The sequence below is a fragment of the Melopsittacus undulatus genome, chromosome 6 (genome assembly GCF_012275295.1).
Source record: "Melopsittacus undulatus isolate bMelUnd1 chromosome 6, bMelUnd1.mat.Z, whole genome shotgun sequence".
NCBI lineage: Eukaryota > Metazoa > Chordata > Aves > Psittaciformes > Psittaculidae > Melopsittacus > Melopsittacus undulatus.
This window is the reverse complement of record NC_047532.1, coordinates 51,449,473-51,463,016: the sequence shown is the minus strand read 5'-3', so window position 1 is coordinate 51,463,016 and position 13,544 is coordinate 51,449,473. Positions and strand designations below refer to the sequence as shown.

Genomic DNA, 13,544 nt, shown 5'->3' with positions numbered 1-13,544 from the left:
CTTAGTCACCCTTCAGGTAGAACACAGCAGGCATGTAAGGGGAAAAGCAATAGCACAAGATAGATCAGACAAAATTTTCTCAAGGGTTGCTATTAGAGGGCATGTCTAAGGGCAGGATCCTCCCAGCTGAAGCTATATCCTCTTGCCACAAGGTTTAGATCTTAAAAGTTAAGTAGAATACTATGGACACAATGGCAATGGTAAGGATGTACAAGTAGCAGAAGTCAGCATGAGAATATCTACTGCTGTTGAGCAGATTTCCATCCTGAACAAAAGCCATTCTCTTTGCACTTCTCAGGTGGGGAGCCCCAGAAGTTGTCCCACCATCAGCACAGGTTATCCCATGGAAACACTTCCCAGTCTGCCTCTTCAGCTGGTGTTTCACCAGGTTACAGAGCCCTCTCTTCCCCATGGAAAACCAGCTCTTTTTCCCATCTTCAGCAGGAGACAGGCCTGTGGGCATACTCTCCTCAGTCTTTCTAGGAAGTACAGACTTCTCTCCTCAAAGCAAACCACGTCTGATCTAACCTAACCTGATGAGCTCCTATGCTACAGGCAAAACAAATACACAGGTCCCAGCATTTGCTTCCCTGTGCTAGGCAGAGACAGCACAAGTACAAGACACTCCTCACCAGCATTGCCTCTGTATTTTCCCACTGACAGCCTGTATCTGTCACTGCTTGAGGCAACCTGGAAGAAGTCATAGACAGTGTAGACAGATTCACTGGCTGTCCGCAAGTCCACACGAAGCTCGTAGTGAATGGGACTGCTGCTTGTGAGATTGTGCAGCTTGTCAAGACCTAGGAGAAAAAATAATTACTGTTAAAATGGAAAAGCCTGTTCACCTTTGCAATCCTAGACTCTCACCCTGTGGCCGTTTTGGTTAAATCAGATATTTTCTGCCTCCCTTCTTCCCAGTTTGATGCTGTCATGATGTTTTGCCAAGTTTAAGCTGTCTTATCTCATTTTCTGGCAAGAGACAGCAGTATCAGAAAAAACTGAACAGCCTAAACCAGCAGAAGCCTGGCTGTAGCACAGCATTATTTTCCCCAGAACATTTAAAGATTCTTGCTCCAAAGACCTTGACCTATTTAGTGCTGAATTCTCTGATACAGAGGTCACTAACAAAACCAGACAGACAAAAAAATGACCGAGTACACCAGATTTTGTTTAGTAACCTGGTATTTGCATTTTCATGAATGCAATTTCTTTATTACCCCTCTCACAGGGGCACACAAGCTTGAAATAAACCTTTGCGGAGTTTGGCTTGCCTGGGGACTGTTCCAAAGCCCAAAGATGTCAGCTGAAATAGGCAGTGGCCCTTTAGAGATTCCTCACTGCTTCACTGGCATTTCTAAGGGAGACACAAAAGCTGACAGTTCAAAACTGCAGCCTCGGGGGGTGGATATTTCAGCATTTAGGTGCTTCTACAAAGCTAATCTTCAGCTCTTCACTGGTCACACCCATATACTGTACCAAGCCAGAATTCTCCTGTGGGATCTCCAAATCCTTCCACATAATTTTTCCAGCATTGGTAGAAATCCACCTCGCCAGTGCTCCGCCTCTGAAACACCTGCAAAGCAAGGACTGCTAAGTGACAGTTCATGACAGGCTGAGGAAAGACAAGCAGGAGGGATATGAGAAATGCTCACCCCAATTCGAACATAATTGAAAAGGTGAAACATTCAAGAGCAAACAATTGCAGCTGATGGCACACTGCAACTGAGCAGGGTACACACAGGAATTCATTTCCACTTTCTGAGTGCACGTAAGCACTAGAGTGAATAGTAATTTGTGCAGATTATACAGTTTACTTTCCACAAATGTCTATGGACGTCACAATCTGAGCATGATCTAAGAAAGATCCATGAGACATTTGGGTTTCTAAACTTTAGCAAAATCAGAGGGATTTGGGCAGTAACACACAACTTATTTCAGTGAAGAAAATCACTTATCTCTGAAAATGAGAGGTGTAAAGGGGAATAAAGGCATTTTTATTTGGTTAATTTAGGGAGACAGCTATCTGGGACCCTCAGATTCACTGCATGTTCATACACATTCCCCACTTCAAAGTATCTGTGTTTCTGCCTCCAGGTTCCTTTGAGCCACTCAATAGCTTCTGTGTGGTCAAGGTTCAAGTGCATGCTCACAGCACTAGTGTTGAAAATACTAACAGAGTTCAGCTGAAGGATGTTAATTGTCCACACATATAACATTATATTGTGGTCAAAATGAAATAATATAGCTCAGTTAACCCACTGTGAAAGGCAGGCTAAGCTGCGCTACCTCATCTTACCACTGGGCTGAATCACTCGCATAAGATAACCCATGACCTCTCACTTGCATAAGGTAGCACATTAAGCTGTCATTACTCAGCCACTGCACTCAATCAGCAATAATACAAACTTGTGTGGCATTCACAACCGACAACGAAAAATGCTATTGCTCATTCAGTCTCCCATAGCATTCCTACTGACAGCCTGAGGGGATATATCAGCATCCACTACCCTTCCTGAAACATGCCACTCAATAAAGGCAGGAGCTAAAACATAGTACTGCAGTAGGGCCCCAGCAAACACCAATATCAGATCACAATGATAAAAAGCAAAGAGGAGCAGAGAACCACTCACTGTCCACCCGCCTCCATCAGTGGTCATGTCACAGTACACCTGCATTGGCCTGCTGCCATCCCCTTTCAGGTAAATGGTGTACATGCCACTGGATGTATTTCCATTCTGCTGCATCTGGCTGCAGTCTGCAGGATACGAGTAGAGGGAGCTAGCTGCAAAAACAAAGAAAATTTCACATCAGCAAAGCAGGCTATAGAGCTGCAGGAGGCATTTCACACCCTGAGGAATCTCCTAAGGACAGTGTAAGGACAAGTAAAGAAATCAGCAGCCATCACTGTGCACAGCTACATCTTGCTGCTGGCAGCCTTCCCTACTTCCTAGGAATTGGTGCATGGATGGGGTCTGCAGAGGCTGCCAGAGATGCAGTCTTGGGTTTCAGTGAGAGCAGGAAGAGAGAGCCCTTGTTTATGAGGGTGGGAGTACCAGTTGTACTGTCTCTGTATTTCACAATTTGTCCACAACTGGCAAACCCTGTGAGCACTGCACCAGTATAAGAGGCTTCCACAGCAAGCTGGCATGAGATTTTGTTTGATTTATTGCCATTTGGGTGTGCATTTCCTGACCTATAAAAACAACCTGGGCAGCTACACTTAAGCAGTTGTGCCCTATTATTACTAGGATGGTGCAAAAAGATCTCTAAGTGTATCATAATGTCTCCTGCACACTGGCAGCTCACCAGCAGCCTTTGTCCCATGCTTGGCTAGCAAGGTTTGCCAGCAGCACTGATCACAATGAGTAACTTCTGCTCACAATACCCCATTGCGTTTTGCAAGGCTCCAGGTGGTGTGGCTTAGAATGGATGCCCAGTCAGGAGATACATCACTGACTTGCTCCGTAGTTTGCTTATGATCATAGTTTCCCAGTGCCTCTGTAGAACATGAACTCTACCTCTGACCTTTATTATACAAGGTCATTATGATATATATTATTTATATTACATATAAAACACAACAGCTGTAGAGCACAAGGAAAAGTGCAACACCAATGGCCAATCCCTACCTGTTGAGAAGGTACTGTCCATCTTTCTGCTCTGGTGACCTCCCTTATAGGCCATCACAGAGATGGTATACCTTAGTCCTTGTTCCAGCCCCTCCAGCACAAACTGTTGCTCACTAGGACTGATAATAAAATAGATCAAAGGTCAACCCAACTCTCAATGACATTTAGCTTTTCTGGACCACAGTGGCTCATTCTCCATATGCATTTACAGGTTTCTCTTGTAGAGTTCAGCCAGGCACATTTGTTGTATTTCCTTGAAGCATGGAGACCATCTCCTGGGAAGGAAAACAGGGCAATGTCTCAAGGAACACCATTAGAACTCTGAGGACAACCTATCCCTGGTGAGGGCTGCCTCTCCAGGTAATAGTTCAGAAAACAGAAGTAAAAATGTTCACCTAGAGATCTGTTGGGAAGAAGTGCTACTGTCTTGAGTAGAAGCTGTGGAGGGACTTTGTGACATGTCCTTCCTCAGGCCCTTCCTCCCTGGGCCATGGATAGCATAGATTCCCCTCCAAAATTGTTTTCCTGTACTCTATATAGCCACAAGATGCAACTGGCAGAGCCCATAATCATAGAGGTGATTTCAATGGGGTCTGTAGTACTGAGGAATTTGTTGTACCTTGCTTGTGCCATCTTGACCCTGGTAGGTCAGAACATAGCCATCGATCTGTGCTGCAGGAGGAGTCCAGGTAGCCACACCAGCAGAATGAGTCACACCTGATACATGGAGGTTCTTAGGAGGATCAATCTCTATTAAAAAAGAAAATTCGAGTCTCATTATATAAACAAAAGACATCAACTGCAGTGCAGCACTTGGGCTGAGCTTTCAGAGCCTGTTAACTGAGAAGTACAGAAACTACCCAGTGAGCTGCATAGCTAGCAAGCAGCAGAAGCCAAACATGGCAAGGTCTGCTACAGATGTGGTTTGGGATGTTTTGTGAGCTCTGCAGTTCGCTCGACTGTTCAGGGCCCAGAAGCTCACCACAGCTGCCTTAGATATCCCCATCAGACTCCTATCCAGGAAGCATTCACAGACAGGACAGTCTTGGGGTCTATGCCCCAGTCCTAGAGCATAGCCCTAGTGTGGCTGGCTGAGTGGCCCTACACCTTATTTCCCTACTGCAAATGAAGCATGACTGCATGATTGCCATGCTTTAGTCTTCTTTAGTAAACACAGGAATACAAAGAAATGCATAGCTTTACAGTTCAGTCTGTGCTGTATATGGGACACCAGCTCAGCCAGATTTTCCCTGTGCAGTCAGACTGTTCAAATTCACATAAGAAAGAACAAGAATTATTTTTAAGCAATAGCAGTTCACAGCAGTTGTCAAAAAGAGTCTTATGAGATACCTACAAGAGGACTGAAGTGCTTCCCTAGATGAAAGCTCATTTGGAAGCGAGGTTTGTCTGGCTTTCCAAGTTCTAGAGAGAAGGTTCTTGGTAGGCAAGAACCCACAGATTTGCTCCAACCCTGAAGCAGACCTGAGTTTATAGAAAATTATAACTGAATAATTCATCTCAATTCCCTCCTCTTCCCCAGGAGACTACAGATATGTCATTGTCTGTTAATTCAATTCTTCTCTATGTAAACCAGGCAACAACACTTCCAGCAACTTCTTCAAGACCTTGAAGAGTGCTATGATGATAAGCATTAACAACAACTATAACGCATCAGTGAAATACTACATTGTAAAAAGGCCATGGAGAAAAATAAGGTCAAGCTATGCCTTAGATAAATGAGAAGAGTGTCTTCTCCCAGGAAATGCTGCACTCCTCGTGTGTAGGGTTACTGCTTAAAACAGTTATAACAGCAAAGAACAAGAAATCAAAACACCAAATGTAAGGAGAACAAAGAAGAGAGTAACACCAAAGTTCACACAGCATTTTGGTTTACACCGGCTATTCCTTATAACTGAAGACCATCTCTCAGTAGACATTACCTAATGAACTCGTGGTTCACCTGGGAGACCACTAAAAAACTGCTTTCAGTAAAACGAGGCAGCAACGAGGCAGCCTTCTGAGAGGCTGACTACACGTGTACCTTCACTGGACAGCAGAGGGCGCCAGAAGGTACAAAATCCTTCACGAGAAGCAGGGGTTGGAAGCGCCGCCTTAGTCGGCGGTTCCACAGCACAGCGGTTCCCATGGGTCAGCAGGCCACCGCAGAAAACTCCGTGCCACAGCCCGTTTTAATGCCAGGGAATAACCAGCCATCACCCTGAAAATGCTGGGGTTTTTTTCCCCTCAGAAGTTGTTTTAGCAGAGGTGCCCTTGCTTTTGGAAATATAACACCAAAATTGAATGTACATGTGTTTTGTGCAGGTATTTCAAAGCTAACCCTACTAATGCTAAATGCATTCACTCTTCCCAGCAGTTTCACTTCATGCGAAGCTTCCAGGTGTGTCCATTTTAATTCCAGTTAAAAACCAAACAAATAAACTATTTCAATTTGCTGAAACTCTCCTTGCATTTCTAGTTCCAGATGAGTTCATTCTTTTGGGCTCAGGAGATCTTCATTTGTTTCCATCAGCTGCCCTTGACCTCTGTAAGCACTGGGGAACTGTTTGACATCTTGCCCTAAATTCAAGCTTCAACTGCTCTATCTCACACCAGTTTGATTCACAAACTAAGAAAAAGTATATCAGCAAGGCCAGTGGATGTGGAATGATCCTGAAATATTCCCAGCACACCATAATCCTTATGGCTGGCTGAACAGGAACTTGGCAGTCTGCTAGGACTGACCTAGGGTCAAGATCCAAAGGGCAGGCAACTTATTTTAAACTGTTCCTAATTCTAAAATGATTTAACTTTGGTTGTTAAACCTCTGTAACTGTTAAGTTTGGTAACAGCACATGAAGCACAGCATGCTTTTGACTAAGGACTAGTGAAATAAACTGGGCACCATCAGCTGTTGTCACTCTTTACTACATCTGCACTTTAATCCTCTTTATCAGCAGTCTCCATTATGGTCATTCTGGGTAGTGAAGATGCATATTCCTCCTTCCATAGCTACAAAAAAAACACTTTCCAGCATTTCCTCAGGTCACCCATGAGAGTGTCTGTGCCTGCCCTTTTGGCCTGGTTGCTTCCTTTTGCTGTCTAGGTACAGATGATGCACACCACATCTGGCTTAAAAATAACTGGGATAGCAGGACCTGTGTCCTGCCCCACCTCTCCCTCATTCCCAGGAAATGCTAGCAGTGTCCTCTGCCACCCAGTCAGTCTTCAGCCTGGCTATGCAGCCAAAATTCTGCAAGCAATAGCTTTGATTATACAAAGGAAATTACTGATAGTTAAGAAACTTTATCCAGGCTCAAACCAGGCTTCCTTTTCATGTTCTGGGAGAAAAGCTAAAATAGAGGTGTTTCCTTTCAAGTCTTGATTCATTGATAAATACTGTTCTTATCAGTGACATTAGTTGGGTCATCCAAAGTTTAGAGAGGAGTCAACAGCAGTAGTGTAATACTCTAGGGTAGAGCTAAGCCACACTTGCAAAGCTCAGCATACCTGAAGACCAAAAAGATCAGGCAAAGCTGATGAGTGCTTTAGCAAAGTGCTGTGAAACTCACTCTGGGCTCATAGTTTCTCAATTAAGAGCAGTAATTATTTTCAAAAAGTTATCTAGACTTAGCACCATCTTTATCTGAAGCTTGAAGATGCCCCTAGCATGGATGTCCCCACAAGACAAATATGCTCTGCAACAGGCCAGAAACTGAGACCACCTCCACAACACAGTATCATGTAGAAGCAAAAATATTTTCTGGAATACCCATCACTGCCTCAGTTCTGATCTTCTTGCTCTGCTGTGTTCCCTTCTCTGCCCAGAGGAAGATAATATACTCAATACCAGGTTTCAGTCCTGTCAGTCTCGTAGTGCTCTCGTTCTTTTCCACTTCTACCTCCTCTGTGTCACCACCAGAGGTGTAGTTCACCATGTACCTATCTACAGGAGCCTGGGCCCTGTCCCAGGAGATGGTGGCTGTGTCTTCTGTCACTTGGTCAGTCATTAGATGAGCTGGGCTGTCAATTTCTGCTGAAACAGTTAGAAGGGAAGGACTCTTGCTAAAAGACCAAGATGACCCAGATACACATTTGTTTGTCATCCTTCGGCAAGATCCTGACCTAGAGCATGGGTCTCAAGTGCTTGCAACCGCTTGCAATGGATTTAGATATTCAACTTTACAGTGCTGTTATAAACCAGAGGCCCACACACTTGGCAGATCACTACATCTCCTTACCAGGACTGGAATCACAGGAGGAACATCCTAGGAAGAGCAACTGGGGCACCAGGATTAATTATTGTATTGCAAGAAAAGGCATCCTGCCTACTGTTAGTCTCTCTACGCTGTGATTTATTAATCTGCAAAAAGGAACTGAGAAATTCCTTATTCCATGATGAAAGATAAACAAATTAAGCAATTAAAATAAAATAAGACTATATGAACACATAAGAGACTGCTGCAAAGGCTTCATTTTCCCTAATCCCTATTAGTATTCACAACATGGCCCATTTGTAGTACATAGAAGTAACTACATTCTCTCTGTTGTGATGTTGAATAGGTTTCACAGAAAGATGTACTAACCTGAAGTCTTGACTTGTTAAGCCTGAATCTCCCTCTACTGTGAAAATGTCTTGAGATGGATTTGTTCAGTGTTAAGGCAAAGCTGGACTGTAACTTATACTGTTAATAAAATCTATTAGCCCACTCACCTGTCACAGCCTCAATGCTGGCCCTCTTGCTCTGTTGTTTTCCCTTTTCTGCCTAGACATAAATGACATACTCCATGCCTGGCTTCAGTCCTGCCAAGGTAGTGACATTCTTGTCTTTTTTCACCTCTCTGTCCTCTGTGTCCCCATCAGCTGAGATGTAGCTCACTCTGTATCTGTCTATGGCAGCCTGGACTTTGTTCCAGGAAACAGTAATTACATCCTCTGTGACTTGGTCAGTCAGCAGCTCAGTTGGGCTGTCAGTTTCTGGAAGTGAAAGTTGTAATTATTAGAAGTTTTAGTATAATGCTGCGGTAATTACAATGGTCTAAAGACACAAACGACACAAGTTCTATAGCCAGAGGCAGTACACTTTATCAGACTATGAAATCTATTTGGAAAAAACAGATGAGTTTTGGGAAATGATTCTATGCCCAAAGACCTGAAAAAGATTTGTGTGCCCAAATACCTGCTTGTTTTTTTTATCAGCTTAAACTGGTAAATGTAGTAGAAATTTTATCTTTAGCTATAAGCTGTGTTTTGATCATGCAGTGTAAACAGCTGACACTTCAGTGAGTCCCATTGAATATCACCATTTGTGCAGCCAAATAATTTTATACTGTTGAATACAGTGCAAGGTAGATTTTAAATGGGTGCTAACTGCTAGCACACCCTGCCAATCTTGATACATTGGTAAGCGTACCTGCATGTCAGTGCCAGGGTGGCAAGATCCTGAGTTGGGCTGCTAATTTCTGCAGGAACAGTTAGGAACGAAGAACACAAGTTTTCCCAATGATGCTACACTTCTCTTCAAGAGTCCTACCAATTTCTTCCACTTCTCATCCTGTATTTCTTATCAATGATAGGCCTAAACTACAAAGCTGGAGGTGAGCAATTCAGAGGTATTTCAGCTTGGGTCTAGGTCTCCTCTTCACACTAGGAAGAGCAGGGATTTCTGTTGGGGAGCAGCAAAAACACAGCCAGCCCTGCATAGACAGAGAGGAAAGCCCATGCAGAACTTGGTGTCTTTCACTTTCTGAAGATCACAAGCTCTTGCCTCAGTTGGTCTGGTAATTAACCCAAAAAAAAAACCCCAAAATCACTTGTGCAGAATACATGTCTGAAATACACCTCTCCTGGAAAAAGATTATTTTATGGTAAAGCAAAGCTTCCTGCCTATCACAGCTCTGATGTCTGCTGGGCTCCCCTGTCTGTCTAGAGGCCAGGGGCATTATTTTTGCTTGGTTTCAGTCCTGTCAAAGCAGTGATGCTCTGGTCCTTCCCCACCTCCACATCTTTTGTGTCCCCATCAGTTGTTTTGTCTCTCATCAAGTATCTGTCAGAGGCCAGTGCCTATCCCAGAAGATCATGACTGTGTCTTCTGTCAGCCATCTGGCCACTACATGGACACTAAATTGGCAATTTTTTTTTGAGAAAAGGTTTAAAGGTGAAGAACAAGGCAACAGCACTAGTGAAAACTAAGGACACATTCTCCACTAGAAAAAAAGACACTTTCAATCTCCCCCGATTATTACAGTCATTCCCCTGCCCTTTCACAGGTGGAAACATGCCACTAGGTTTCACAAGCCTTAAGTCAGTATCACAACACAGCCTGCAGGAATGTGGCCCTTCAAGAACAGCTTTTACACAACCTTCACACAGAGAACAGGGCTTTTTTTGCTGGATATTTTTTTCTTCACTGAGCTGCTAAACACATATTATCATCCTGAGCAATGAAAGATTTGCAGATGCCTCCCAAACTGTGGGAACAGCATTTCTAATTCTGCTGCAGGCTTTAAACTCAAGAGCATAAATGCACAACCAACAGCCACACTGTAATTTACCACACATCAGTTTAGCTGTACTGTGATTTATCACACATCAGTGGTTGTAAAAGTTGTGATTTTCCACCTGTGTGTACTAATTTCACTTCTTTTGCAAGATGAAAATTCATTTTAATGAAAGATGCTGAAGCTTGTTTGTGTTTTGTGTCACCCTAGAGTGGCACACACTGGGAACTTGTGTTTGAATAATCACAGCTCAGCTAGCTAGCAGCATAAGATCCTCACCTGCAGCAAGAAGAATCAAGTTAACTATTTTCTTGTGCGATATGAAAATCAAGTTTCTTCTTTAGTTATAATTGTGCTGCAGCTGGGTATGGGCTGTGCCTGTATGCATATGCTGGGTGGTCCATAAGCCTCCCAGCCAGTCCCCTGTGTCATTAGAACATGAGCTGTTTTGAGACAATGGACCAATTGAAAGCTGGTGATTGACTGAGCTTCTTAATTAAGCATCTGACTGATCCTTACTGATCCCTTCTGGATGGGAACTTCAGGCAGTCCTACAAATTTCCCTGAGGCAGCTCTTGTGTTTAGTCCGATTTATGTGCTTAAATATGTTGGTTAACATCCTGAGTGCAGCATCCCAAACACTGCCATAGGAAGTTTCTGCTACTGAAGTGCAGATTGCACATAGAGAAGACGTGTAAATAGTCAGTACAAACTGCTCTTGTACCCACAGCCACATTGAGCAGTGGCTGGCTGGAATATAAGAACTGAGCAGAACAGAGGCTTAAGGAGTTTCCCAACCCAGCTGCAAACATTACTGCAAGCATCCTCCAATGGAAACTTCTTGTCATCAAGAGACAGCAACCAAACATCCTGTTCAGGAAATTTTACTCCCCTCTTAGTTTATGCCATGATCCAAATAAATGTGATTTTCCTTTTTAGAAAACGCTCTGGCATGACTATCTGTGCAAAATGTGCATGAGCCCCTTGTCTTTTTGGGAAAAGCTACAACTGTCACCCAAAGAAAAGCCTGGAGGTGGTTTATGGCATTTTAAAGGCAAGACATGAATTACATATTCCAGTTATGAGGCTTTAATTTTTGCTGTTTTACTGTTCTTTGTAATAGTAACTGATGCCTTGCCATACACAAGGACTCAAAACAAAGAGTCTTCAAGCTGAGCTGGGGACCTATTCAACCACACTAGTAAGATCGACATGAAATTTTGCCTCACTAAAAAAGCATGCAAATCAGAAGCAGCAGAGGAACGACAGGGAGGTGGCCCTGAGGCTGCAGAGGTACTTGTGCAGGAATGTGCACACTGCTCTTGGTTTGTGTTTGGGATTGGAAAATCACCGTGCACTCCTGGCCACCCTGTGAGCAGCTGGCACACAAAGCTCCACAGTGCAACTCAGCCCACACGTCATTCTCATACCCATGGCAGCAGCGGTGCTTTCCAGGTTAGGAGCATGGGGCAGAGTAGAGGGGGAGAAGAACCCCTCTTGCCCTACTAACCACACCCTTTCTAATGCACCCTAGGATGCCATTTGCCTTCTTGGTCACAAGGGCACATTGCTGGCTCATGGTCATCCTCCTGTCCACCAGGTCCCTTTCCCGTTCACTCCTTTCCAGCAGGTCAACCCCCAACCTGTATATGGGGTTGTTCTTTCCCAAATGCAAGACTCTACACTTGCCCTTGTTGAATTTCATCAAGTTTCTCCCTGCCCAACTCTGCAGCCTGTCCAGGTCTCGCTGAATGGCAACACAGCCTTCTGGTGTGTCAGCCACTCCTCCCAGTTTAGTGTCATCAGTGAACTTGCTGAGGGTACACTCGGTTCCCTCATCCAGGTCGTTGATGAATATTAAATGTCATGTGAATTCCTCTGATAGATCACCATGACAAGAAAAAGAGCAGCCTTCTTGTGAGGGGCTGTGCTTTCTGCTGTGTGCACAAAAGTTCTACCAACCACCTCGGCTTGTGAAGGCAGATGTCATGCAGTCTGCAAACGTTTTGTGGTGCCCTAGGCCCATCTGCCTCCTCTGCCCAGCAGAACTGCAACAGGTCTGTGTGGATGGAGGTTTCCAAGCACCCAGGATCCCCTGCTTGAGCAGGATGCCAGACATGTCTTTCCCCTGCAAAGCTCCAGCTGCCTCTCAGAGATAGATGGAAGGGTGTGCATAAGGTTACACAGGTAGTGTCCTTTCAGCATATCCCTCCCGTAAGACCCTCAGTCATGTTAGAAGCATCCTGAGCCCCAGCAGGTCTGAGGTGGCCCAAGCCTCCGACTTCCCTGAGATTTGCTGTGGGTTGCCATGGGTTTCACTGCTCTCTTCTCCTCTCGCCCTTCCTGCAGCCCTGATGTGGAGTTCTGTGGCTACTGCATCACGCACCCCTCTGAAAGCAAGATCAACTTCCAAATCCAGACCAGAGGTATGGGATGTGCATTGTTTCCATGTTCAGGGCCCTTCTTTTGTGGAATCCCCTGTGCTCATGTCAGGTTTCCACCATGAGTCATTTCAATAAAGAAAACCACTCCTCTCCCTCTTCTCTGCAGGCACGGTACTGTAGTGCTGTGGTAAGGTAGATCTGCTACGTCCTGTCAGAGGTGATGGGTGCTTCATCTGCCCCTAAATCAGCAGAAGTTTTGGAAGGCCAATCCAAAGTGTGCTGGCATACGTAGCTGCAATGAGACAATTTGCTTCTGCTTCTCCTTTTTTGCTTGTCTGTCAGCTTTGGTCATCAGGCTGTGAACCAAAGCCCTCTTGGAAAGCCACATCAGTCTATGCTATCTTTTGACTTGTCTCCCAGAGGGGTCTGTGTTCGCTGTTAATAGGCAGCACTGACAACTCTGAGCTTCAGGCCATCACTCACTCCTCCCAGCACACGGACCCCTTCAGCTCAGTCCACTGCCCTCCAGCTAGGCTCCACAGCTTTGTCGGCTGCCACAGGAGGACAGTGTTATTTCATTCCTTCCTTATGGGGCTGTTCCCCTGAGTATCTAGTTTGTGCTTACTGGCTCTTTAATCTCCTAAAAATGAGTAGTGCTGAGGCTCTCCTTGTCAGGGGAACCCCTTCCTTGTGGGGCTACCTGCAGGATATGGCTCTGCCCTTCCTGCACCACAGCCTGGGCCTGAGCTCAGCTCTCAGGGTGCTGATGGTGGGCTGGTAGGAGGGAAGTGTGTGGCATGTGCCTTGTGTAAGAGCCTGTTCCTATCATGGGGGAACAACTACTCTGCCCAGAGCGGTGAGGGAGAGGGCCACCAACCACTTTGGAAACCACTGACCCATCTTCTTTCACAAAGGGGCCCTTCCTGCTGTTGAGCCATTCCAGAAAGGGCTAAACGACCTGATGGGTGTTTGCTAATATATGCTCAACACCTTGGAGGTGAGAGTATTCCTGAAGAGTTCAGGGGGCTTTTCT

General features: G+C 44.9%; 1 protein-coding gene across 1 annotated transcript in view; it reads right to left on the bottom strand.

Annotated features, from left to right (window-relative positions):
- Positions 1-13,544, bottom strand: part of TNN (tenascin N) — a 34,119-nt gene that overhangs the window by 587 nt on the left and 19,988 nt on the right. The window contains 7 exon segments of the mRNA XM_005150191.3: positions 633-800; positions 1,477-1,573; positions 2,631-2,782; positions 3,630-3,742; positions 4,232-4,379; positions 7,399-7,659; positions 8,341-8,604. Of these exon segments, the coding sequence (XP_005150248.2) occupies positions 633-800; positions 1,477-1,573; positions 2,631-2,782; positions 3,630-3,742; positions 4,232-4,379; positions 7,399-7,659; positions 8,341-8,604 (1,203 nt within the window).